The sequence below is a fragment of the Nerophis lumbriciformis genome, linkage group LG12 (assembly GCF_033978685.3).
Source record: "Nerophis lumbriciformis linkage group LG12, RoL_Nlum_v2.1, whole genome shotgun sequence".
NCBI classification, from domain to species: Eukaryota; Metazoa; Chordata; class Actinopteri; order Syngnathiformes; family Syngnathidae; genus Nerophis; species Nerophis lumbriciformis.
In genome coordinates this window covers 36,131,065-36,158,525 of record NC_084559.2, presented here as the reverse complement: position 1 = coordinate 36,158,525, position 27,461 = coordinate 36,131,065, and the positions used below count along the sequence as shown (strand labels likewise).

At 41.2% G+C, this 27,461-nt stretch overlaps 1 protein-coding gene across 3 annotated transcripts in view; it reads left to right on the top strand.

Annotated features, from left to right (window-relative positions):
* The window catches only part of poc5 (POC5 centriolar protein homolog (Chlamydomonas)), a 34,432-nt gene that overhangs the window by 6,203 nt on the left and 768 nt on the right, over window positions 1-27,461 (top strand). For all 3 annotated transcript variants that reach the window (XM_061986529.1, XM_061986528.1, XM_061986530.1), the window contains 12 exons: window positions 5,668-5,846; window positions 6,124-6,300; window positions 7,848-7,952; window positions 13,286-13,465; window positions 13,584-13,770; window positions 17,670-17,830; window positions 18,740-18,877; window positions 18,990-19,154; window positions 19,220-19,322; window positions 26,178-26,251; window positions 27,114-27,200; window positions 27,280-27,450. In XM_061986529.1, coding sequence (XP_061842513.1) covers window positions 5,668-5,846; window positions 6,124-6,300; window positions 7,848-7,952; window positions 13,286-13,465; window positions 13,584-13,770; window positions 17,670-17,830; window positions 18,740-18,877; window positions 18,990-19,154; window positions 19,220-19,322; window positions 26,178-26,251; window positions 27,114-27,200; window positions 27,280-27,450 — 1,727 coding nt within the window. The remainder of the gene's footprint in view (window positions 1-5,667; window positions 5,847-6,123; window positions 6,301-7,847; window positions 7,953-13,285; window positions 13,466-13,583; window positions 13,771-17,669; window positions 17,831-18,739; window positions 18,878-18,989; window positions 19,155-19,219; window positions 19,323-26,177; window positions 26,252-27,113; window positions 27,201-27,279; window positions 27,451-27,461) is intronic.

The following is a 27,461-nucleotide window of genomic DNA, read 5'->3' as shown; positions in this document are numbered from 1 at the left end:
GTTATCTCCTTCTGTTTTAGACCATTTTTTTAATATGATGTTGATGTAGAAATGGTTGCTTGGGCCTTTTGTTGGGTGTGACACCAGCCGAGATGTTGACATGCGGAGTTTCAAGCACTCTTCATTCTCTAGCGGGTGACTTTTCAAATGATGCTACAAATTAGCAGTGCTGCTACTTTTTGTAGCAACGCTTTTGCCGCATACTTGTAAAACATCTTCCCATTTGAAGCCAAACCACCGCCAGACGATGGACCCCGTGCTGTTTTTCTTGGGAATTAAATCTTCCTTCATTTGTTACCAGATTCGCACCTTCTTTATCTCGTATTACCACTAGCACCGCTCCGTTAGCACCACTGCTAACGTTACCCATGTCGCTACCGCTCTGCTCGGCGATGGCGTGTGACGTTGCGCGCGCGTCAGTAGATAGATAGATAGTACTTTATTGATTCCTTCAGGAGAGTTCCCTCAGGAAAATTACAATTCCAGCAGCAGTGTACAGAATTGAGATCGAATTTAAAAAGTAAATAATGGGGGTATAAATGGAAACAAAATAGAAAAAATATTACAATAGAATAAAAATAAAAAGCAACAATGAGAATAAAATATAAGAGTAAAATAAGAATATAACAAGAGAAACTAGGCAGTAGTGACCATGTTATGAAAAAGTATTGCACTGTTATTGTTTTGCATCCCCTGTCATCCTAGTGCCCCCCTCCCCCCCAGAGAGGAGTTGTACAGTCTAATGGCGTGTGGGACAAAGGAGTTTTTTAGTCTATTAGTCCTGCACTTGGGATGAAGCAGTCTAGCACTGAACAGGCTCCTCTGGCTACTGATAACGGTATGCAGAGGGTGACTGCCATCATCCAGGATGCTCACTAGTTTTTCCACAGTCCTCTTCTCTGCCACCGTCACCAGTGAGTCCAGTTTTATTCCGATCGTAGAACCGGCCCGCCTGATCAGTTTCTCCAGTCTGGAGCTGTCCTTCTTAGATGTACTGCCCCCCCAGCACACTACGATGTAGTACAGAACACTGGCAACCACAGACTGGTAGTACATCCACAAGAGTATTTTACAGATGTTGAAGGAGCGCAGCCTCCTCAGGAAGTACAGCCTGCTCTGTACTTTCCTGTACAAGTGGTCCGTCTTAACAGTCCAGTCCAGCTTATTGTCCACCCACACCCCGAGGTACTTGAATGAGTCCACAGTCTGTACCTCGACTCCCTCGATCGCAATAGGTTGTGACCTTCGACTCGACCTCCCAAAGTCAATGACCAGCTCCTTGGTCTTTGACGGATTGAGCTGCAAGAGGTTCCTGTGGCACCAGACAGCAAAGTCCCTCACCAGCCTCCGAAACTCCTCCTCTCTGCCATCCCTGATGCACCCGACGATGACTGTGTCATCCGCGTACTTCTCTGGATGTGACACAGCTGAGTTGTGGCAGAAGTCAGCGGTGTACAGGGTGAAGAGAAGAGGGTGCTGATCACAGTGTCAGATGTGAAGTCCTTCAGTCTGACGTACTGTGGCCTATCGGTGAGGTAGTCTGAAATCCAGGCAACCAGGCAGGGGTCCACTCGCATTCTGTCCAGCTTGTCCTGGAGAAGGCGGGGCTGGATAGTATTAAAGGCACTCGAGAAGTCTAGGAACAGGATCCTCACAGCGCCATTTCCCTTATCCAGGTGTGAGTGGGATCCTCCACACCAACGCCTGCCTGGTACGCAAACTGCAGGCTGTCTGGGCATGTTGCACCTGTGGTCTGAGGAGGCTGAGAAAGAGCCGCTCCATTGTCTTCATTATATGAGAGGTGAGCGCCACTGGTCTGTAGTCGTTCAGCTCACTGGGGCAGTTCTTTTTGGGAACTGGAACGATGCACGACGTCTTCCAGAGGTTGGGCACTCTCTCCAGCTGCAGGCTGAGGTTGAAGATCCGCTGGAGTGGTTCACCCAGTTCTGCAGCACAGGTCTTCAGGAGTCGGGCTGTAGCTTCCTCAGTTGACCTCTGACCTGGTCCGCAGAGATGACTAATGTCTGCATAGAGGTGGTGGAGGGGGGTGCTGCAATGGCTGGGGGAGAGGTGCGTTGAGGGGAAAAGAAGAGGGGGTGGCTGCGATGGGAAGTGGGGGGTGGAGAGGACACGGGCTGGTTGAACCGGTTGAAGAAGTAATTCATCTCATTGGCCCTCTCTATTGTCCCCCCAACAGCTCTGGTCTTTGTCTTGTGGCCTGAGATGGTTTTCACACCTTCCCAGACCTCCCCCATGTTGTTCTGCTCCAGCTTCTTCCTGTAGCTGTCCTTAGCCTCCCTCACGTGTCGTTTCACCTCCCGCTGTGCTGCTCTCATTGCCTCCCTGTCTCCACTCCTGAAGGCAGCTTTCTTCTTGTTGAGGAAAGCTTTAACCTCTTGTGTTACCCAGGGTTTGTTATTAGGGTAGCACCGAACAGTCTTAGCAGGGCTGATCACGTCCACTCAGAAGTTGAGGTAATCCGTGAGACAATGAGTCAGCCCATCAATGTCCTCACCCTGTGGAAGCAGCACGTCCCAGTCTGTGGTGTTGGAGCAGTCCCTGAGGGCATCTTCCATTTCAGGGGACCACCTCCTCACAGAGCAAGTGTTAACAGGCTGTCCTTGGACCAGGGGGGTGTATTTTGGCTGCAAATGGACAAGATTGTGGTCAGACATCCCTAGTGGGTGGAGGGGTGTGACCTTGTATGCATTCCTGACATCAGCATACAGTAGGTCAATTGTCCTGTTGTTTCTCGTGGGACAATCCAAAGCCTGGTAAAAAGCAGCTAATGTAAAAAGTAGCATGATTGAAGTCCCCAGAAATGATGAAAAAAGCCTCAGGATGTTTTGTCTGGAGCCCTGATGTGATGGCGTGGATCATCTCACATGCATTGGCTGCATCTGCCCTCGGGGGAATGTAAACACAGAGGGAGATCACGTGACTTAACTCCCTCGGCAGATAGTATGGCCGGAGGCTAGTAGCTCCAGGTCCGGGCAACACAAGACTTTCTTCACGTATGTAACAAGGTGCGCTTGTTTTAAGTCTCTGTGAGAAGCAGAGACAAGAAAGAGTGAAAAAAGCCTGTAGTGTAATGCCCGCAGCTAAAAGCAACTGTGTGAGGACGTATACTCGAATATCACGATATAGTCATTTTCTATATCGCACAGAGACAAACCCGCGATATATCGAGTATATCGATATATCGCCCAGCCCTAGCCAAAATACAACAACCTAAAAAGATGCAAAATAAGTTGAAAACAGAGTTGGAAAAGTGAAGTGTGACCAGTATTTTCAGTCAGAAATAACCTTTTTTTTTACCTTTTCAATAATACTAACGTACTAGAGGTTCATTACATCTTCTTCAACCTTGCGCCTCAACAACCGCTGACACTTCGGTTGTATCCGGGAATTCCTTTGTGGCTTCAAGGGGTCATATTATGATTTATTTTGTACATTTAAAACCCTTCTCTGTGGTCTACATAACATGTAATGGTGGTTCTTTGGTCAAAATGTTGAATAGATTGTTTTACAGCCCATCTTTGAGCTGCTTTCTGACAGTCTCTGACCGTCTCTTCAGAATGCGGCATTTTGTGGGCAGATCTTATTTATGTGCCTCCACTTCAACTGTGTCTTCTCCATGCCCACTTTGTTGTAGTTTTTAGCGATTCCTATGGAGTCTACTGACAGATTTGAGTTAGAACTATATGCTACTTTGTATTAGCGATAGCAACAGTGGAGAATGCATGTGCATGTACGAGTCAGTCTGCACCCCAACAAGATAGGGGAAAAATAGAAGCTTATTGACTAGAGGGCGGACTACAATGACGGACACGCGCAAGGCACTCTGGGAGAATTACCAATATATATATGGATAATACGGTGACATTTTTCCCAACTGGTGTACAAACTCCAAACGTCTCATTTGTCGGAAGTCGGAAAGAAGGCAAAATTGTTTTATAAATATTTCCGCAATGCCCTCATGGTTTGATTTCAAATTTTCAGGACTTGTGCAGGTCCAATAGGTAAAAACAGTTGGGTTTGCATAATATGGCCCCTTTTAAAGTTGGGTTGTGGCTTCATTTTTTTGTGTTGTTTGTGGCTTTTCCAATAGTGCTGTAGCTGAAAGTTGTTGGCTTTCCGCTGTATTGTTTTGTGGCATTTGCATTTGTTGTGAACTTTCTCGGCCACCGTAGCTACTAGAGATGCGCGGTTTGCGGACACAACCGCGGAGTCCACGGATAATCCGCGGGTTGGGAGGGTGACATGACGAAAAAAATAGATTTTAAGTAGATTCGGGCGGGTGGCGGTTGAACCAATTCGGAAATATATATACATAGTTAAATGTTGTTATCCACATACGAAAAACGAACAGCACTCTTTGAAACAGGCAATTATTCATCAGTCACTGCAGCACACCACAACACAACAGAAGAAAAAAAAAAAAAAAGGATGGCAACGCCGGCAGCAAACGTGGTACGTGCGACAAACTAAAAAAGGGAATACTAAAGACCAGGGGAAAAAAAGACCAGCTATTTGCCTTGGCCAATAAGTTGCAGGTAATTTATTATTATTATTTATTTAATTTATTTTTGTTTAAATAGGTATGACATACATATGTTATTGTATAATTTAAGTTTGTGCGCGTGATTGACAGCCTAAGGCTTATGAGGCACATTTTTTATTTATTTTTTTATTTCAACTTAAAAACGTATGAGCCTATGCCTACAACATAGGCTATGTGTTTATCTTTATTTTCCTGCCTGTCGTTGACAATGGAGATTGTCTGTCTGATATTTTGTCATGGCTGCAGATCAATCAATAAAGGTTCATCTTTGTCGCGAAATTGTTCACTGTTTCACTGTGCACCCCGCCCTCGTCCCTATTTCAGCATTATAACGTTAACAAGTTAATATTCATTGAAATAAATTCAGAACATTTATTTTACCTAACGAAAATATAGGCCTAGTCTTTCTAAAACATTTTTTTAACTTCTTAAAAGCATCGTTCTGCTTGCTGCAACTGCGCACACAAAGTGTGAGGAACGCACTCCTGATCTGAGGGCATTGGCAACAATAGTCAACACTTTCTTAATGGAAATGACAATAATACTATAATAATGATAAATAATATTATCACGCATTAATATCTCTTAGCCACTAAGAGATATTAATGCGTGGCATGCATTGAATGTCTCTGCTACATTGGATCAGTCTCCTTTCTTTAACAGGCAAAAGCTTTCTAACCTCACTAATGCCTTGCATCGTCTATATTAGATATATAACAACGGGTGGGTGGCGGGCGGGTGTGGATTTGATAAAATGTTAGTTCGGGTAGATGGCGGGTGGATGACGACTTTTGTAATGCGGTTGCGGATGAAATAATTGCCTATCCGCGCATCTCTAGTAGCTACTGTATCTGCCATTCTTGTTTTGATGACTGATGGCGATGAACCACAGACTTGCAGGCAGACTTCAGTAACATTCAACGTCCTTATCAACATAAGTGTTACATTTCATATAAACATTCTTAAATCCAATGTTTTCATTCTTTTAGTATTGATAAAGTCGATTGATTGCCGAGCACAAATTGATGTAGTTGAATCTTTGGAATAATAAATACAGTATCAATGAATCGTAACACCCCTACATTTTATTTTTGTTTTGCTAGAGCGGCTTAGACATGATTCCAGAGGTATTGAGAGCCCAGACAGGATACAAGATGCATCGGATCGGTCGCAGTCTAACATCAAAGGCATTCTCGAGTTCACTGAAATCGAGCTGTTCATCTCAGAGGAGAACATTGGCAAGATTGAGATCATTCTAGACACATGGAGCACCAAACTAAAGGTCAGTGTTGTCATGTATTGCTCCTTTTCATCCTAATGTATCAAACTGGCCAAAAATACATTATATGGGCTAGCATGTGAACTATATCAATGTCCCAAATAAGTGTAGCATTGAAATGAAAACAATTGACAAACAAATGTAATCTATAGATCTGCCAAGTATACTGTCTTGTACCTCTTTAAATAATAAACTTTGTGCCTGTATTTGTGACAATGTTGTGAACATGGTTTCATTACATAAACATTAACGTACCGCCCCTTCACTATATTTCAATAAGTCCAATATCCTAAGGGAGCTGAGGAAGTGGAGGGTGGCCTTCATAGATCAACACAAGCGGGAGTTGCAGAAGGAGAGGGAAATCCACAATGCCCAGAAAGAGGCCTTGAAGTTGGAGCTGGACAGCCTGAAGGATCTGCTAAACACCTATGAGATTTCCAACAAGAGAAAGGATGAGGTGACCACACTGTGCATCATCGCGTGAATTATCTTTTGTTATGAATACTGCTCCAATTAACACCTTAGTTTACCAGTTGAAACTCCTAAAGTCGGTGGGTGATTGTTCTGGTCAAAAAAAGAATGGCATTACCGGCCATGGCTGTTGGCCAACACCTAATGTAGCTTTGATTAACAGTGGTAGCTAATTGTGAAGTATCATGAGTGTACATTATCCAGCAGCTTAATATAGCTCTGCACACACTTTAAAATGTTGGTAAATTGTAAACCATTCTGTTGTTTACGATTAATTTATGATGACTGACCAGTTTGCTGCCGACCGGCTGTTACAGCATTAGTTCTGTTGCTGCTGTTTTGTTTAATGCTAGCATTTTAGCTCATTCTGTACATTTTCAACCTAATAATTCAGAATTTTATTTATATGCGCCATCTTGGAAATACTATGTTTCAATGTTAGCAATGCTAAAGTTTTCTGCAAGCATTTTCGCTAATTTTGTACGTTTTCAACCTAATAATCAGGGATTCCAATACTTGGCGCCATCTTAAAAGTATGTTAACTGTTCCCATGGTGGTATGCTAACTCTATATGGTAAAATTTTGTCTAATTTTGCACGTATTGCGTTATCAGGTGCCATTTTGGCAGTATGTGAACTATTCTCATGTTAGCATGTTAAGTAAAGTTTTATCCTTGCATATTACAATTTTTTTTTGCGTTTTCTACCTAATAATCGGGATTTTGTTACTCTGTGCCATCATACTGTAGAATTATGTTAATTGTTCCCATGTTAGCATGCTAACCTTTTGTGCTAGCATTTTAGCTAGTATTGCACATTTTCACCCTAATCAAGGATTTTGTTACTTGGCGCCATGTTGGAAGTATAACTGTTCCCATGTTAGCATGCTAATCTTTTTGTGTTAGCATTTTAGCTAATATTGCACATTTTCAACCTAATCAGGGATTTTGTTACTTGGCGCCCTGTTGGAAGTATTGCTAACCTTTTATCCTAGAATTTCTGCTAATTTTGCACATTGTCAACCTAATAATCCGAGATTTCGTTACTGTTCTCACGTTAGCATGCTAGATTTAGCATGCCAGTGTTTGCATGCTAACGTTTTATGTTCGCATTTTAGTATTTTATTTTACTTTATTATCCTAATAATAATCAGGGATTTCTTAACTTGGGGCCACATTGGATGTATGCTAAATGTTCCAATGTTAGCATGCTAACATTATATGCAAGCATTGTATCTATTTTTTACGTTATCAACTTGGTGACCTTGTGATCAAAGACAGCTCCTTTCCACTTTCTCTCGCACTCCAAATCATCAAGTTGAAAAAATATCTTCTGAGTTTTCAAACTTCAGAAATGATCGCCTTGTTCCAATTAACGCCTATCACCTTGGCTCGTTAAAGTAAATAAACGCCCCAGCTATAATTGGAGCACATATGGTAGTTAAAGTCTTGGTCTTTGTTTGGCTGTTGAGTGATAATGATGAAGAATAACACATTTCTTTGTGCGTATTGTTTTGTGTTGTACTCTCCCTCAGGTGATAAAGAGTCTGACTCTGGTGTTAGACAGACAAAACGACAAGCTTGATAAGATGAAGGCCTTCACCCACTGGAAAATTCAGTTTATCGAGGCCAAGGAAGCGGTACAGTATACTGTTCATTTATGTCCCAGCGAAATACATTAAGTTTGGAGTTATTGTCCATAACTCATTCAGTGCCAACAAATGTATGACTTTTTGTCAAGTGTTAAGGAATTTGACCAACTTTCCTATTGTAACTACTTTGTTGTCAATCATACTGCTTTCATCCATGTAGAGTTAGTCCAAAAATTATTTATTTCTTGGCCACATTTTGAGTTAAAGGGGTACTATTTGACATTGCCATCTTTTCAGACTTATGTATTTGTTTGAAATGCTGTACTTTTGTTCTACATGATGTGAAAGTGTCGATAATTTTTTAATCTTGTGAACGACCTCTTTTGTTTGAGAGTGTGTGAAGGGATTCTTCACATGTAAGAATTATGTATCTTAACTGGAGTAAGGTAGCAATTGAAAAAAATAAGGCTATCGATTATTCTGATAATATATTGATCAGATTGTTCAATTAATCGGAATAAAACCCACTTTAGGGCCTTATTGTGTTTTTTAGGGAAAATTGTTGCAATAAACAATGGACTTTCTGCTTGCGAAAACCTTCATTTTATTTCGAATAAACAGCATCCTCCAACATTGATATTGCACTTTTAACATGTTTGCATCAATGAAAAAAGTAAACCAATAAAAACATCAATTGTTTGCCACCACACTGATCACGTCACCCACACACCACTGCTCTCATGTGCACACTATTGCAGCAGCCGTGAGGAATTCATATCCGCGTATTCAACACGATCCAGATTTTATAATTGTGTATTAATATTCTGGGGACATTCAACTTTAATGATCTTTTAAGCCATAAACAAATGTCCTTTAGTTTTCAAAGGGCATAAAATTGTTTTCGATTTTATATTTTTTGTACTTTTTTTTGCTTACCCGTATTTTCCGCACCATAAGGCGCCCTGGGTTAAAAGCCGCGCCTTCAATGAACGGCATATTTCAAAACTTTGTCCACCTATAAGCCGCCCGGTGTTGTAAGCCGCATCTAACTGCGCTAAAGGAATGTCAAAAAAACAGTCAGATAGGTCAGTCAAACTTTAATAATATATTAAAAACCAGCGTTCTAACAACTCTGTTCACTCCCAAAATGTACGCAAATGTGCAATCACAAACATACGTATATCAACATGGACAGAGCTGCGTGAAAAAAGCCACCCGGCCTCTTCGCGTAAACTTAAACTTACCTTAACCACTCGCTCATCTTTTCTTCATCCATCCCTTCGAGTTAGCTTTTATGATGACGCCGGCTGGAAAGGTCTCTTTTGGCAAGGTCTTCCTTTTGAATATCACCATGGGATTTTCTGGCCATTAGCATGGCAAGCTAGAACCACAGTGAAGGATGACTTCTCATTCCCTGTGGTGCGAATATTCACCGTACGTGCTCCCGTTGTATCCAGTGCGGTTCACAGGAATATCAGTTGCTGTGAAATAGTACCGGTAATCCGTGTGCGGATGGAGAGATTGCGTCTTTTCATGAACCGGATCCCTGACGCTTAGTAGGAGCCATTTTGTGGTCTTTACAGATGTAAACACACAAAGGAAATGAAACGTACGGTGATATCCGCGCGCTTTTTCTTCTTCTACGCGGGCGGGTGGTTGCTTACAGTAGAAGAAGAAGCGCTTCCTGTTCTATGGGGGCGGGTGCTTACCTTGGCGGTTGCTTGCGTAGAAGAAGAAGCGCTTCCTGTTCTACCGGGAAAAAAGATGGCGGCTGTTTACCGAAGTTGCGAGATCGAAACTTTATGAAAATGAATCGTAATATTAATCCATATATAAAGCGCACCGGGTTAAAAGCCGCACTGTCAGCTTTTGAGTAAATTTGTGGTTTTTAGGTGCGGCTAATAGTGCGGAAAATACGGTACATTTCTGACTTAAGTCCTCAAAAAATGTTTTTTGTTTTGCTTTTGTTTTTTTTACCTTTTTGAAGGTGTTTAAATCAGTTAAGATTACAGAATTAAATTATTATATTGACTCATTTTATTAAAATGTATGCTAATACAAATGTATATTTTGATTGAAAACTTGTTCAAAAGGCCTTCAAAAAGTTGAAATGAAAAACCTGTTTGATTATTTTGTTGGGGGCTGATGGTGAAGGAGAGAAAGAGTTTAATGTATTGCATGTTTTATTTTATGAACCATTGTGTACGTTGACTATGCATTGCCTTCTGTCTCAAAATTGATACATTGAAAAGTAAAATAAGATTGGGCCAGTAAATTAAAGTACAGTTTTCTAATAAAGATTAGGGCTTTTGCCATCAAAAAGCTATGTATTCCATTTCTTACAATGATGCATTTAAGGGGAAACTGCACTTTTTATTTTGCAATTTTGCCTATCATTCACAATCCCTGTGTAAGATACCGTGTACCTTAATTAGATAAGGCACTGTTATTCTGAAATAATGAATTGAAGTTTTAAAGGTGTCATATGTAGAAATGTGGCCAAAAATGGTACTGCAATCACAGTCAAAACTCTGTAGTCCCCTCCCACTGTCATGACGCAATGTGAGTCTCCTGCAGTAGAACTAGTAGTAGTGACCCTTCTGTGTCAAGACATAGAGGACAGCTTCCAGGCAGGGGAGAAGGCTGGTGCTGTCTTCTTGGACCTCACAGCTGCAAACGATACTGTCTGGATGCGTGGGCTGCATATGAAACTTCTGGAAACCATCCCAGACAAACATATGGTGAGCTTCATCATGGAGATGATGAGCAACCGCAGCTTCCGACTACACACCAGCAATGGCCAATGCAGCAGGGTGAGGAAACTTAAGAATGGCGTCCCACAGGGCTCAGTGCTGCCACCAATGCTGTTCAACATTTATATCCATGACCTGCCTGCAACTCAGTCAAAGAAGTATGGCTATGCAGATGATCTGGCCATCCTACTTAGTAAGCCATCCTGGGAAGCAGCAGAACAGGGCCTCTCTGAGGACATGAACACCCTGTCCTCATACCTGAGGAAATGACGTCTCAAGCTCAGCAAGGATAAGACAACATTTTCAATGTTCCACCTCAACAACATGGAAGCAGCCCGTGAGATGAACATCATGGTGGATAATGCCCGGTTACAGTCCCAGCCCGTTCCCACGTACCTCGGTGGGAAGCTTGACAGAACACTGACATTCAAACAACACCTGCACAGTGCCAAGGCAAAGACAAGTGCCCGTGCCGCTCTAATACGGCGGCTAGCCGGCACCACATGGGGAGCTACGACGAAGACACTGCACATGTCCACGCTGGCCCTGGTGTTCTCAGCCGCCGAGTACTGTGCCCCGGTTTGGTGCCGTAGCGCCCATGTAAAGAAGTTGGATGTCGCCCTCAACAGCGCCCTGCGGACCGTCTCCGGGTGCCTGCGAGGGACCCCAGTAAACCAACTGCCCATCCTCGCCAGCATAGCCCCGGCAAACATCAGACGAGAAGCAGCCACACTGGCCTTCTCCCGAAAGGCACAGACCAGCGAATCCCACCTCCTCCATAAGATCGTCACAGAAACACCACGACGCATGCGCCTAAAGTCAAGGCGCCCCTTTGCCATGCAAGCCCACGAGCTGCTCAGCACAACATCAGCTGATACTTCCAAGGCCACCTGGGTCAAGACGAGATGGAGAGAACAGTAGAAGTTAGCAGAACCATCTAGGCTGCACCACTACATCGACGACCCTACAGACGTCTCCGGCCAGGAACTGCCCCGGAAGCAGTGGACAACCCTCAACCGCTTGAGGACCTGGCGTCAGACGCTACGGAGCAGCAATGAAGAGGTGGGGACTTGCGGAAGATGCCTCCTGCGAGTGTGGGGACCCAGTCCAGACAGTAGAGCATATAGTAACTAGTTGCCCCAAACACCGGCCACCGAATGGCGAACAAGGTCTGATTGACCTGGACGATGACACGTTGACCTGGCTCGTCTCAACAGAGCTGAAAATCTAAAGACACACGACATAAGAAGAAGTCCATGACTGAGGGTGCCAGATACGCAGCCGAATCAAAATCCTACTCAAAGGAACTTCAAATGGCAATCGACGAGTCCTACGCTGTAGGTGTTTCTTGTTTATGCTTCTTGTAAGATGGTTTACTAAGTAATTCTACCACATTTTACTGATGTCGATTAGCCAAATGTATTTGTAAAGTTACGCAGCAATAATTTCGTCGGGAGTCGGGACAGATTGTTTGCATTACCCTGCTAAAATGTCTAGTTTGACCGCAGGTACCACCATCAAAATATATTATATATAATAATATATTATATATGGCATAGGCGCACTGCATTCTCTTCCATGTACGCACATCACCATCTTTCAGTGCAGAGTGTGATTCTACGAGCCAACCACCATTACACAAAAACCACGTTGCGCATAAATCATATAGCCTACTACCATGTCAATACACCAAGTCGAAAATCATTACATGTAATTCATTATATTGTGCCAAGCAAATACCACCCTATATGTGCCTGATGATGCACATACAGTACCAGAAACCGCAATTAGCGGTGCTAATGTTGGAACCCATTTCCTCAGCGTATCAACATTGAGAACAAAATACCGGTAGGCACCGACACTACCCATGTCCACATAGGTTTTAATTTTCAAAAATATATTTTGGCGTCAGTTCGAATACCCATTGACATACAGGCTAACGGGCATTTATTTCCCCCGTTAGCCTATATGTTGATGTGTCATTGGCCGGGCTAGCATGCTAAGCATTCGTTGCAGGAACAAACTAGCTTTGTTTAACAAGATCATAGACTGTATTGGACAATATAGTTTACATACCAAATGCCCATTTCAATTTATTACAAGTAATAAGAAAACGTAAATGCCTGACTTGCATATCAAGGAGGAAATTAGCAAGTTTGGCGTCAGATGAAAAAAATCTTCTCCGCCTTCAATCGTCTCCATCTTTTAAAGGCATCCCCGATAGAAATCCTTGTTTTGTTCCTGGCTTTGTCATGAATAAGTTAAGAATCTTAACAAGGCCTTTTAGATTTACTAAGGTCTGACATGTTTAGTAACTTTACTAGGGGCAGTAGTAGCTAGACAAAGATGGCGGTACGTAACTGGCAACCTGGATGTGACACACTCACAGACTTTCTAATTGGTGAAACGGTAGAAGGCGGGGCATCGAAATGAAAACAATAAAAAAAATTTGGGGCTGTAAATCTAATTTAGAAATGAGCATATCCCGGCTGAACTACAATTATCAGTTATGAAGGTATTCGAAAATAACATGATTTATTAATGCCTTTTGACATATCAGGGCCATTTAATGATGACTTGACATATGGCTCCTTTAAATCATTTGTGGTCTCTGTGTTGTCTTCACAGGCTCACGCCGTCAAGTTGGCACAGCAGCACCACTGTATGTACCTGAAGAGGAAGATGTGGTTAGCATGGCGCGCAGTCGCTAAGAAAGAGTGGAAGATAAGGGTAGAGCAGGCTTGTCGCGAAAGAGCTGAGGACGTGTGCACCCGCCTGGCTGAGGAGTACGAGGCCAAGCTAAACATGGTGGGTATTGTCACTCGCTATCCTATGAAAAGGACCTCAAATAGTTGAGAAAAATGTTGTCGGCTGACATACTAGTAATGTATCACATATTTATTAAGTGGATTCTGTGTGTTGTTAGTTGACTTTAGAGCACAACGAGGAGCGAGAGAAGATGCTGGCAGAGATTCAAAGACTGCAGGTGGACCGAGAACGCAGAGAAGTATCCATGAGGAAAGCCTTGATGAGGGGCGTGTGTGCTCTCAACATGGAGACTCTCCAGCTGTTCAATGCCGGGGATGCAGAATCCGAGGAAAATAATGAGCACGGTATGCAATGAAGGGAACTCCTTTGGATTTTGTTGGTAGAACATTTGGTATTTGGTACAATTAGTCACTAAGGTTGGGCTATACGGCCTAAAATCTATATAAAATCACAATATATAATTTTGGCATATAAAATATAATAGAACCATTTCAAAACGGGTTACAAAGGCTGCAAATTTGGCTGCTGACGTGACATTGCGTTCTTTCCGGTGTATTATATTGTCAAAACTATTGGTAATCTACTTGCTAATTTACTGTTAATTTATGTTTACTTTCTGTTGTAACATGGTTCTATTTACAATTCCATTGAAATATAATAAGCACTTATTATTCTGTTGTTTGGATACTCTACATTAGTTTTGGGCAATAGTACAAATTTGAGTATCGATCCAATACAATGGTAGTAGTTAGTAGTGGTATGACCAGTATTGGTCATACCACTACAATGACAATTACAATTACAATTACAATGACACTTGTAATTTCTTAAGATCCATGAATGATTACATTTTTGATTACAATTATAATCAGACAAAAACACAGGTAATAATATCAATTAAATATTTAGTTTTTTTTATTCCGTTATTGCAAAATAACTAAAACATAAGCAAAAACTAATATTGGCTCCTATTTAAAGAGGAACTGCACTTTTTTTTAATGTTGCCTATCGTTCACAATCATTTATAAAAGACATGACGATGGATGTATTTTTTTAATGTATTCTAAATATTTAATTAATGCGATCAAAAGTCCGCTAACAATGAAGCTTAAAAAAGCATCCAAATACGGTTTTATATACAGTACACAATGTAAGTGTATATATGTAATGTGGTAACAGACACATTTATAATATTTAATAACATATTTTGATTATTTTAAACATTAATTTAAAGAACGCATTATGACGTTCGCTTTTTTTTTTCTTCAACACTGATTATTACTCACTGCAGACTTCATACATCACTTACTGTGCAATGTCTGCTGTCATTAGGGTGCCGACTGCTGGGATGTTCACATATTCCCATTTAACTGAAGAATGTCTCATAATCCTCTCGAAGAAACGGGATGGGGTGGGGGCACCATGCGTTTTTTCGTGTCGTTCTGGCTGTCAAAAGGTACCAAGTTGTCGAAATACCTACTCAGACGTCTACTTTCCAGGTGAGACGCATGATTTAAGATCTACAATACACCTACAGGGAGCGAGAAAGCAGCAGACCACTCGATCATGCAAACATAGGGAGACAGGGAAGTGATTACGTCGCCGCTATAAATAGTTCGTCTGTGTTAGCACTTATTATAACAATTTCACTAATACTTGTTAATATTCAAGTCACGAAATGTAAATGGAGTATTGTTGGCGCTTTTTGAATGGTTATTTATTGGATTTTATGGGCGAAGTAGTGGAGCTCCCTGTTAGCAGACTTTTAGCAGACTTTTATTTACATTTATTCAATATTTAGAATGCATTAAAAAAATCCATCCATCGTCATGTCTTTTATAATAATTGTGAATAATAGGCAAAATTCCCCAAAAAGTGCAGTTCCCTTTATTAGTCATTTTGTTTTTGTATTTCCTGAGTTTTTAAACTATAAAAAACGATTTTGTAACAGTTAAAAATATCGATCTAATCACTGTAGTATCAACCATGCATACAACAGTGCTATACTTGGTATCGTTACTGTCAATACTTGTATTAATCTTGTAGCTTAGTGGTTAGCTATGCATTTTTTTTATCCTCCTACGGTGTGTAGTGTAGCACGTCAGGCTATCTCTTATCCTCTGGTCCTCCAGTGATAACAGTATATGTAAAAAATAAAAATAAATTTGCTTTCATGGAGGTAAAGATTAGTGACTTGCATGCATCTACGCACTGTGGAGAGGACGCTACATTGTGTGTTGTTGAGGTTGCGTTCACTGAAGCTAATTTGCGGGAAACTGCTAGACTGTGTCAACATGCATTATCACGTTGATATTAAACTCTATATTATTTCTCTTATGAGTTTGAGTTTGAGTTTATTTCGAACATGCAAGCATACAACATGATACATCACAATCTCCAGTTTCTCATTTCAACATGCTCGAAAAGGAGTAGGAAGAAGCAGAGCTTATTTAATCCTACCCCTTTTCTTTTACATAACAGTTGCTAAAACTTTTGTTCACTTCCTGTTCTCAATTTATTCACAATATACTCCATAAGTAATCACAATAAAAATAAGTAAATAAATAATAATTGAAGTAAGTTACATTTCATATGTTGAGATAAGTAAGATTATTTTGTGAGTGAAAGAATGAAAGAATGGATGAGTTAAATAAATTCAGAATGTTTATCATGGTTCTTCTTCTTTATACTTTGTAAACACTTTAAGTTTGAAGAGTTTCTTGAAGTGGATCATATTAGTACATTGTTTGATTGCTTTGCTTAATCCATTCCATAATTTAATTCCACATACTGATATACTGAAGGTCTTAAGTGTTGTACGTGCATACAAATGTTTTAAATTACATTTCTCTCTAAGATTATATTTCTCCTCTTTTTTTGAGAAGAATTGTTGTATATTCTTGGGTAGCAGGTTATAGTTTGCTTTGTGTATAATTTTAGCTGTTTGCAAATTCACTATGTCGTAGAATTTCAGTATCTTTGATTCAATAAATAAAGGATTTGTGTGTTCTCTATATCCAACATTATGTATTATTCTAACTGATCTTTTTTGTAACACCGTTAATGAATGAAGTGTAGTTTTGTAGTTATTTCCCCATATTTCTACACAGTAACTCAGATATGGTAACACTAGTGAGCAGTAGAGAATATGAAGTGATTTTTTGTCTAGAACATGTTTTGCTTTATTCATTATTGACGTGTTTCTTGCTACTTTATGTTGTATATTTTTTACGTGAGATTTCCAGTTCAATTTATCATCAATCATTATACCAAGAAATTTGGTTTCATTTACTCTTTCAATTTCTATTCCGTCTATTTGTATTTGTGTTTGACTTTCTCTTCTACTGTTACCAAATAGCATTATTTTAGTTTTACTGAGATTCAACGATAGTCTGTTTTTGTCAAACCATCTTTTTAATTTGTTAATTTCTTCTGTTATTATTTGTAGTATCTTCTGTGTGTTCTCTCCTGAACAAAACGCTGTTGTATCATCCGCAAATAATACTAACTTTAAATCTTTTGTAACTTTACAAATGTCATTTATATATAGATTGAATAATTTAGGTCCTAGTATTGATCCCTGAGGTACACCACAGGATATATTTAGCGTTGTAGATGTGTGTTCGCCTAGTTTCACGTATTGTTTCCTGTTCATTAGATGAGCTTCTTATCCAGTTTAAGACTAACCCTCTGATGCCATATCGTTCTAGTTTTTTGATTAAAATATTGTGATTGTGTCAAATGCTTTAGTTAGATCCATAAAAACTGCTGCCGCACATTTTTTATTATCTATAGCATTGGTAATTTCTTCTGTAATTTCAATTAAAGCCATCAAAGTTGAAACATTAGCTCTGTATCCATATTGATTTTCTTCGAGTATTCTATTTTTATTTATGAAACTCTCTAATCTGTTATTGAACAGTTTTTCAATGATTTTAGAAAATTGTGGAAGTAAGGAAACAGGTCTATAATTTGTAAATTGATGTTTGTCGCCAGTCTTGTAAATTGGTGCAACTTTAGCTATTTTCATTTTGTTTGGAAATTTACCTGTTTGAAATGATAGGTTACTAATATACATTAATGGTCCTGAGATCTCTTCAATAACCTTTTTTTTAATCCTTTTTTATCCTTATATTGTTTATATCGCACAACGCTAACTGTCCTCAACAACCATGCATCTGTTGTAAAATTTGGGTTGTCAATTTCTTCGTTTTATTTACAATGACTAGTTTGCTTTTGACAGATGCTGATTCATCTCCTGATGATGATCCTGACCATGATCCTAGTCCTGATCCTGATCCTGATCCTGGTCCTGGTCCATTGGCTCAGGCCCCGCAACGTCCTGGCCCAGGCCCGGCCCATTTTGACCGCTCAAAGTCTCCCGCCCACCACGACAAGGACCAGGTAGGACAGCGGAGGTTTTGAAAGACAAAAATGTTTCAGATTTCATCACATCAGTTATTTATTTAGCATTTCGGATCTAAAAAAAAAAAAACGAAAACTTATTTTTGAATTATTAAACCATCTTTTATTTGGTTTCCTAAATATGTTCTAGTCAGCACTGCGCCTTTACTAAAATAATCTCTATGCCTGCTCGATAACGAAGCAGTAGTGCTTTTCACGTGTACAACATTGTAATTGATTTTTGAAACCAATTTATTGTATTTATTCATTCAAAGTTGACGTGTAAACTCATGCAATTAATTACAAAAAATTGCTATAATGAATTAATGTAGATTAATCGCACAATTTAATTTTGATTGCACATGATCCTTCACCCTAACCCAGTGATTCTCAATTTTTTTTTCATTTACACCCCTCACACCCAACCCTCAGAAAGGAGAAAACATTTTGTGCACCCCCATTCGCCGCAGTAACCATAAATAGTATAATTTCTCTATAAAATTGTTATAAGTACACCTCAGCATAACTTTGTATCCTTATTACCATTAAATAAACCAAAAAAGAAAGATGCGTAGATATACTTTATTAACATTGTTTTTTAGTCCGTAACAGAAAAAGAAAAAAAGGTAAATCCTTATTAAAACTAACATTTTTAACGGACTTAAACCATTTGATACTGAAAAAAAATTAGCTCAATAAGTAAAATTGATTAGCAACATTAATTCAGGAGCACAATGTATAAAAGTTTAACATGCCAAACAAAAATTAATAAAACAATTGTGCTGATTTTATTTTTTTTTATAAAAATGAGGAAGTCAGGATTAATGGCTACAATGAGCATGTTTTGTAGTGTGCAGTTTTTTGAAGCGGGGTTTGAAGCATGATACTGACTGACTTATTTTCCCTCAGATGGGTCCTAGTGCACCCATGCCTGGCCCTGAATTACCCACCTCCACTTTGCACACTCCAGCACAACACCCTGTAGCGCCGCACGCGCCAGCGGCTCAAAGCCTATTCCCACAAGGGGGCAGCACTGTGTTTCACAAGGTGAGCAAAAAGACATTGTTTTCTGTGAACATTACAACAAACACTAACATACAGTAGTAATAACAACGTACCAATTGGTGTTATAGTCTCTAAATGCTATTGATTTCGACAGCCCAGTGTCCCCACAGCAGTCCAACAAAAAACGCCAAACGTGGCAACAGCTCGTGTAACTGCCAAACATGCTTCTAGTAAGAGTATACGCAACAACGTAGAAGCCATGGCTGTGGCCCCGCCCATGAGCTCCGTTGCAGTAGACCACCATCAATCTGTATCACAGGTAAGGAATGTTTAAAATTCTCTTCCTTTGCTACAACGTAATGAAACGTTTTTCTTCTCTCCAAGCAAACTATGGGTCAGGCTACCGCTGCCAAATATCCTCGCTCCTCCCAGCATGCTTCCCGCGCCACTGGTGGCAGGACACACGCCAGAACACACATCGGCACATGTAATGTACACGCAAGTAGTCACATGACTACACACACACACACACACGCACTTTCTGTTGGTATGTTGATGGACCTATACCAGACCTGGGCAAAATACGGCTCGCGGCTCATTAAGATTTTCGATCCGGCCCGCCGGACGTTCTACATAATTTATTTTTTTTAGACCTTTAACATCCAAACTGTCGCCGCCATTATGATGTGCAGTGCTGTTTTTAAATGACCGTTAGTCTTGAACTATAGAAAGTATTTCAGTGGTTGAAATCTGTGCTTTTGGGTGTTACATTACCGTAATAACTCCTATATGTCACAGCAGCTCAGAAGAGGAACAAAGCAAAGTGGGCGGGGTTTGTTTTCAGAGCAGCCAGCCCAAAACGCATGTGTCAGGAACAGATGCGGAAGAAAATTTGTACAACAAATGTCTGCATGAAAGTGATAATATATCATATTGTAGGTGTTTATTACACTTGTTTGTTACATTTTTGTTGTGTTTCTATGTTTCGATATGTCTATCAAGGAGCTGGTCTGAGAAGTAAAAGAGGAGCGATGTTCATATGTTGTTAATATTCAGTGTTTTATTGTTCATAGTTAATATTGTGAATCCCACTTACTTTGTTTTCATGTACATTTTGGGTGTCACATTCAGAAAAAAAACGTACAATTCCATTCCGTTTTTTTGAGGTGGTCTGTCATAACTATTTTAGAATTCTATCGGACATTGTGACTTTTGGTATTAGTGTTCCTGGGAAAAAAAAGGGACCCAAACACACATACTGTACAGCAGATTTTTACAGCTAAGTGTATATATATATATATATATATATATATATATATATATATATATATATATATATATATATATATTTTTTTTTTTTTTTTTTTTGTGTCCTGTCCAGCTTCTCAGGCAAATCATATAGTTGATGTAGATGCCCATATCGGCTGTTCAGATTTACTTTACAAAAGAGAAGTGTAGGATACTTCTCTTGTTGCCTTATTTGTATTTTACTTTATTAAATGTATTTATATTATCATTTAGTGCAGCCGGGCCGGAGCAGGAGGGGATAGAAAGAGAAAAAAAAAAGAAGACAGAGGGGGAAATTGTGGGGACAAGAGGGGCATTAGACAGAGAGACAAAAACAACAACAGCAAACAACAACAACAACAACAATAGAGCAACATCAGCAAATATGACATGTACAAATATGATGGTAAAAGTAATAGCAAATAAGCAGTTAGCGAAAAATAAAAAATAATACAGAAATGACAATGAGCATTATTACACTACAAATGGATCAATACAAATACCAATAGAAATAGCGCTATTGATAATGAACAATACCAATAATTTACCTTTATTATCAACAATACAGTTGTTTAAATGCAACAATACATATACGTAATGATAACTTGAGATACGAAAGAATGCAGAAAAATGGAGGGGGAGAAAGAGAAGCAACCTACATTAACCTTGTAGATTGTTATAGTCACAATAGGTTAAGCTTTGTCAGTGTGCCATGTGTTACACCCAGTTTACCCTAGGGCAACAACGTTAATATATGTTTGATGAAACGTGATTATGTGCATGAGTGTAAGTATGCATATGTACTTGTATATGTACAGAATGTGTATGTGTTTGTACAATGAATGTATATGTACAGCATGTGTATATGTGTTTGTACAGTGAATGTATATGTACAGTATGTGTATGTGTATGTTTGTATATTGAATGTGCGTGTGGATGTACGAACATTAGGTAGGTAAATATGTACTGTATTTGTGTATGTATGTGGGAGCGTAGGTACCTATGTACGTATGTGAGCATATGTGAATTTGCATGTACAATACATTCGACTCCCAGAGTGCGTGGGAGCCAGAGCACGGCCCCATCACCCCCGAGAGCCCAACCCACAAACAGGAGGCGTGGTGCCCAGGGAACCAGGGACCACCGCCCCCACGCAGCCAAGCCGGCCAGCGACAGGAACCCCAGAGCCCGACCCACCGTACCGCCTACAAGGGCCAGCAGCAGGCCGCAGACAGACGCACCCGGCAGAGGACAGGGCACGAGAAAAGCAGGGGACAGCCAGACCCCAAGCCAGCGAGAGACCACACCCCACACGGGCAGAAAGGCGAGACGCCCCGCCCGAGGGACCCAGAGACTCCCCGCAACCGGACGGGAAGACCGCCCCCGCCCCACCGGCAACCGGGCCCCCACGAGCCCACCCCCCACCCCCGGAGAGCGCGGCGAGGCCAGCCCCCGGCCACCCCACCCAAATCGGCCGCCGCAGGACCACCCAGGCACAGGGCCACGGGAACCACCCACCCCACCCGCAGGGACCCCAACGATGGAGATGGAACAACCAGCAACCGCCCCGCCGAGCCCCCCCCCTGAGGGAGGGGAAAAATTAAAAAATAATATTAATAAAATATATTAAAAAATAAATAAATTAATTAATTAATTAAAAAAAAAGAATTAAAAAAAGATCACAGACATGCTGACAAACAAGGTCACTACCCCAGCAACTGTCCGACTCGCAGCACCTCGGAATACCTTGCAGCACCAAGCTACCACAATAGACGCAGGGACTAGGCCCAACAGGCCCCAACCAAGACGGGCACCCGGAAGGGATGGACAGCGGGACCCAGGAGCTCCAGACACGCAGTTCGGATGCAGTAGCCCGAGGCGTCGACCCCCGTCTGACAGGCAGGCCCAGAGCGTACCCCCAGAAATATACATACATACATACATATATACATACACATACACACATACATGTATACATACCCACACATACACATATATACATATACATACACATATGTACACATACACATATATAAACATACATACATACATACACACACATATACATACATATACACAGTTCGTCAGCCCCGACAGCCATCACGCGCGCGCGCTGCCACCAGTCACAACATCAGCCACACCCCTGCACCAGACCCATCAGCCACGGGTGCCCACACCACAAACAAACGGCAGTAGAAACAGCAGCCGCAATAACCCCAGACAGCCAGCACCAGCCAATCAAATCAAAGCGATCAAAAAAAAACTGCGACCAGCAACCACACGCCACCAGGACCACGGAGACCAGCCGGCGCCAGCCCGCCAGTCAGCCCGAACGCCAACACGCAAACAAGAGACACCAACAACCCCCCCAAACAAAAGGCCCCCCACCCCAACCCCAACCCAAACCCGCACAAACACACCACCGCCCAAACAACCGAGACACAGCATCCAGACCAGATACGGGGGCTGCGCCGCCACCACATCAAGTCACCAACAGAGACCCCACAGCGCAAGGTCGGGCCACACGGGCACGGACCCCACCCAACAGGAAGTGAGACCCGCGCGACGCCACACACAAATAAATAATAAGATTTAAAAAAATAAAATAAAATAAAAAAAAAAAAGAAAAAAAAAAAAGTAAATAATAAAAATAAAAATAATAAATACATTAAAAATAAAAAATATATATATAACAATAATAAATGAATAAAAGCCTGGCAGGCCACCAGACCGCAGTCCCCGCCGGCCGACGAGGCAATGAGGGGTGCGCCGAACCCCAAACCCCCCATGCATGTGTACAAGGCCCCCAGAGTGTCTACTGTGTAGTTAAAATTAGGAGGTCAGCCGTTACAGCCGACCTCCAGTCCCTATTGATGTGTGTACTGTAGCGTGAGTGAGATATGTATGCTTGTGGGAACTAATAATGCGATTAAAATTGGGGGACATCAAGGTCATGGTGGGTCCCAACCAAACCAAGCCCCCCAAATCCTAAGTGTCTAATATGCAGCTAAGATTGAGGGATGGACGAGCAGGGGACAAGACAGGAGGACTGGAGCCCCATTGGAGGCATCCTCAACCCCCCGCCATGCCTCCCCGCAGGACAATCCCCAAAGTCCTATATATGTGTGACTGTGTGCGCTATAAGTAGGAGGAGTAGAGGGCCCGGACAACCCCCCAGTCCATGCGGCCGACAACCAGGAACTACGGCCAGGAGGCCGCCACCCCCCGCCACAGCCCGTGACCCACACCAGACCACTTTAACGTGACGCCACGCGAGCCCTCCCCCCGCCAAACAAAGCCAGCCCCCGCCCGCCCCAACCCAACCCTGCAGAGCCCATACCGGCAACCAAACGCAGAAAAACTGCACAGCCCCCACGCCCAATGCAAACACTGCATCCCGGCCATCCACACAGCAACGTGCCCATACGAGTCCCGGCCAGGGGAAGGAGCCCCCCAACGGGGGGAGAAGCCTATGCATCCCGTCCGCCCGCCAGCCCCCAAACCAGCAGGCAAGCCAATGCCAGCCAGCCCCACAACCCCACAAGCGCACAGACACCAGCCACAGTCCCCCAACCACTCCAACCCAACACAGCGATGCCAACCGCTGGTATCACCGCAGCAACCATCACCACCACCGCCCATCCGCAGCGTAAACACCCGCGGCCGCCGAAACCAAAACAAAAAAGCGACCGACCCCGTAAACCACAACAACGCACACCCCCGGCTACCACCGAGGCCACCAACCCACCTACCCCAACTCATCCACAGCCAGGCCAATTGAGCCACCGGACATCCACACCCATGCACACACCTACACATTCATATACACATACATACAGGTAAAAGCCAGTAAATTAGAATATTTTGAAAAACTTGATTTATTTCAGTAATTGCATTCAAAAGGTGTAACTTGTACATTATATTTATTCATTGCACACAGACTGATGCATTCAAATGTTTATTTCATTTAATTTTGATGATTAGAAGTGGCAACAAAAGAAATTCCAAAATTCCGTGTGTCACAAAATTAGAATATTACATAAGGCTAATACAAAAAAGGGATTTTTAGAAATGTTGGCCAACTGAAAAGTATGAAAATGAAAAATATGAGCATGTACAATACTCAATACTTCGTTGGAGCTCTTTTTGCCTCAATTACTGCGTTAATGCGGCGTGGCATGGAGTCGATGAGTTTCTGGCACTGCTCAGGTGTTATGAGAGCCCAGGTTGCTCTGATAGTGGCCTTCAACTCTTCTGCGTTTTTGGGTCTGGCATTCTGCATCTTCCTTTTCACAATACCCCACAGATTTTCTATGGGGCTAAGGTCAGGGGAGTTGGCGGGCCAATTTAGAACAGAAATACCATGGTCCGTAAACCAGGCATGGGTAGATTTTGCGCTGTGTGCAGGCGCCAAGTCCTGTTGGAACTTGAAATCTCCATCTCCATAGAGCAGGTCAGCAGCAGGAAGCATGAAGTGCTCTAAAACTTGCTGGTAGACGGCTGCGTTGACCCTGGATCTCAGGAAACAGAGTGGACCGACACCAGCAGATGACATGGCACCCCAAACCATCACCCAACCATGCAAATTTTGCATTTCCTTTGGAAATCGAGGTCCCAGAGTCTGGAGGAAGACAGGAGAGGCACAGGATCCACGTTGCCTGAAGTCTAGTGTAAAGTTTCCACCATCAGTGATGGTTTGGGGTGCCATGTCATCTGCTGGTGTCGGTCCACTCTGTTTCCTGAGATCCAGGGTCAACGCAGCCGTCTACCAGCAAGTTTTAGAGCATTTCCTGCTTCCTGCTGCTGACCTGCTCTATGGAGATGGAGATTTCAAGTTCCAACAGGACTTGGCGCCTGCACACAGCGCAAAATCTACCCGTGCCTGGTTTACGGACCATGGTATTTCTGTTCTAAATTGGCCCGCCAACTCCCCTGACCTTAGCCCCATAGAAAATCTGTGGGGTATTGTGAAAAGGAAGATGCAGAATGCCAGACCCAAAAACGCAGAAGAGTTGAAGGCCACTATCAGAGCAACCTGGGCTCTCATAACACCTGAGCATCATCAAATCATCAAAATTAAATGAAATAAACATTTGAATGCATCAGTCTGTGTGCAATGAATAAATATAATGTACAAGTTACACCTTTTGAATGCAATTACTGAAATAAATCAAGTTTTTCAAAATATTCTAATTTACTGGCTTTTACCTGTACACACATACATATGCATATACATATACATACACATACACACATTTACACACGCATGCATATACATATAAACATACACATACACACATATATATACACATTAATACACCCACACACATATACATAAGCCCACATATACACAAACTAAGTGTATATATAATTTATACACACATACACATTGGCCCCCCGAGTCAAAATATTTGCCTATCTCTGGTCTAAACAGTGTAATATAATACTTTATAGGAGTCTTACTTCAACTTTTTTAGTTTGTTTATTAATGTTAATCAAGCCTGACACCAATTTTATTTTTATTTTATTTTATTCTGTTTACAAAAACCACACAGAATACTGATCGAGTTTTACATCAATTTTTATTAAAAATAATTTATTTTATTTTATATAAATGGCTTAATACAATATAATACGAGTCTTACTTCAACTTTATTTTATTATTTTATCAACAAAAATCACAGTTAATCAATTATTAAAAACATTTTTCCATTCATTTAAAAAAATCACAATGTTGATCGAGCCTTACATCAATTTTTTTTTTTATATATATATATAAAAAGTTAATTTATTTAATCCAAAATCAATTGTTTACACAAGGTTATATCATACTTTATACGAGTCTTACTTCAACTATATTTTTATTTTATTCATTTGTTTTATCATTTAATCACACATTGTTAATTGATTCCTCGATCAATTTTATTTTACTTGTTTTTTTCCTTTTCATTTATTGTTTATATACTCATTTATTGATTGATGCATGTCTGCAAATGCAACGATTATTGTAGCTATTCAAGTTTGTTTTTTTTATGAATTTTTGTTTTTTTGACAGATCCTGGTTCTGCCAGCCCGGTTGACCACTTTAACCACCCAGACTCACCCACCCACCCTGAAGAGGAAGACATAGTAAGTCACTATCTCGTCCATTATCACGTTACCATGGTTATAATTAGGGAAATTTTTGGCCTCAGATCCAATCCAATTTCGAGTCCCAGTCCGACAGTATACCATACAACTAAAATGTTTTATGGCAAGTAACTAAAGCAAACACATTTTTATAAAGATGATCTTATTTTGATTTTAATTTGCTAGTTTTGTTGTAAATCAGATTATGCATTAAATTTGTGGTATTTAATGCTACATATATATTTTTAACAAAATAAAGTGTCTAGTGCACAATAACTCAGCAACTAAATTAAATCATTTGAGTTTTGCCCTCAAAGCTTCCTGTATTGAGACTTACTCCCTTACTTGAAAACAATAACCATTTTGTAATAGGAACAAGAAAAAAAAAATCTAATCATTACTTCAGTATCGTTTATATACTGATAGTATTATATACTGATAAAATGAGGTATCAATAGTATCGACATCTGGATCGATCATCCCTACTTTACATTAAAACTTTAGCTGTTCGTTTCTTGTGTCGTCCTGCTTGGTTTGCTTAGCCACACATCTTCCTCTAGTCCTCCACTGATAATACTTGGAAGAAACAGTTTATTTACCACCATGGTGTTAAAGATCAATACTTTAGAAGCAGCTGTGGATAGATGACGCGGTGTTCTGGCGAGACATGCACCCTCCTGGAATTTATGCAACTCCTCCTGCATGTGTGTAACAAAAATACAGAAATGTAATGAAGTCTTCCTGAGTGTACATCCCTTATAAGATGGTCCGATCAGTTAAAAAAGGCAAATATCGGCCAATGGAACAAACTCATGATTGAGACTTTGCTAAAACTAGCACACAACCATTTCTTTTTCCCCAGATGGGCATGTGGCGCACCCGTGAATTTCTCCCTTCAGCTTCTCACAGCTTATTCCCACAAGGGGGCAGCAGCATGTCCCACAAACAGGTCGAGCCACCGTATTTTGCTCTTTGAAGAGTAATCCTGTTGTTTCAGTACATCTTCAAAGGTGTTCTTGTCGTCACAGGCCAGTGGGCGTGTGGTCACCTCCAGCCAACAGAAGGCAGCAAAAACCATTACTGCTCGCATTACAGCGCAACATGTTCCCGATAAGAGCGCACGTAGTAACCTCCGAGTCATGGGTGTGGCGCCGTCCATGTGTTCCATCGTGGTAGAACGCCACCAGCCTACTACACAGGTATGAGTCAT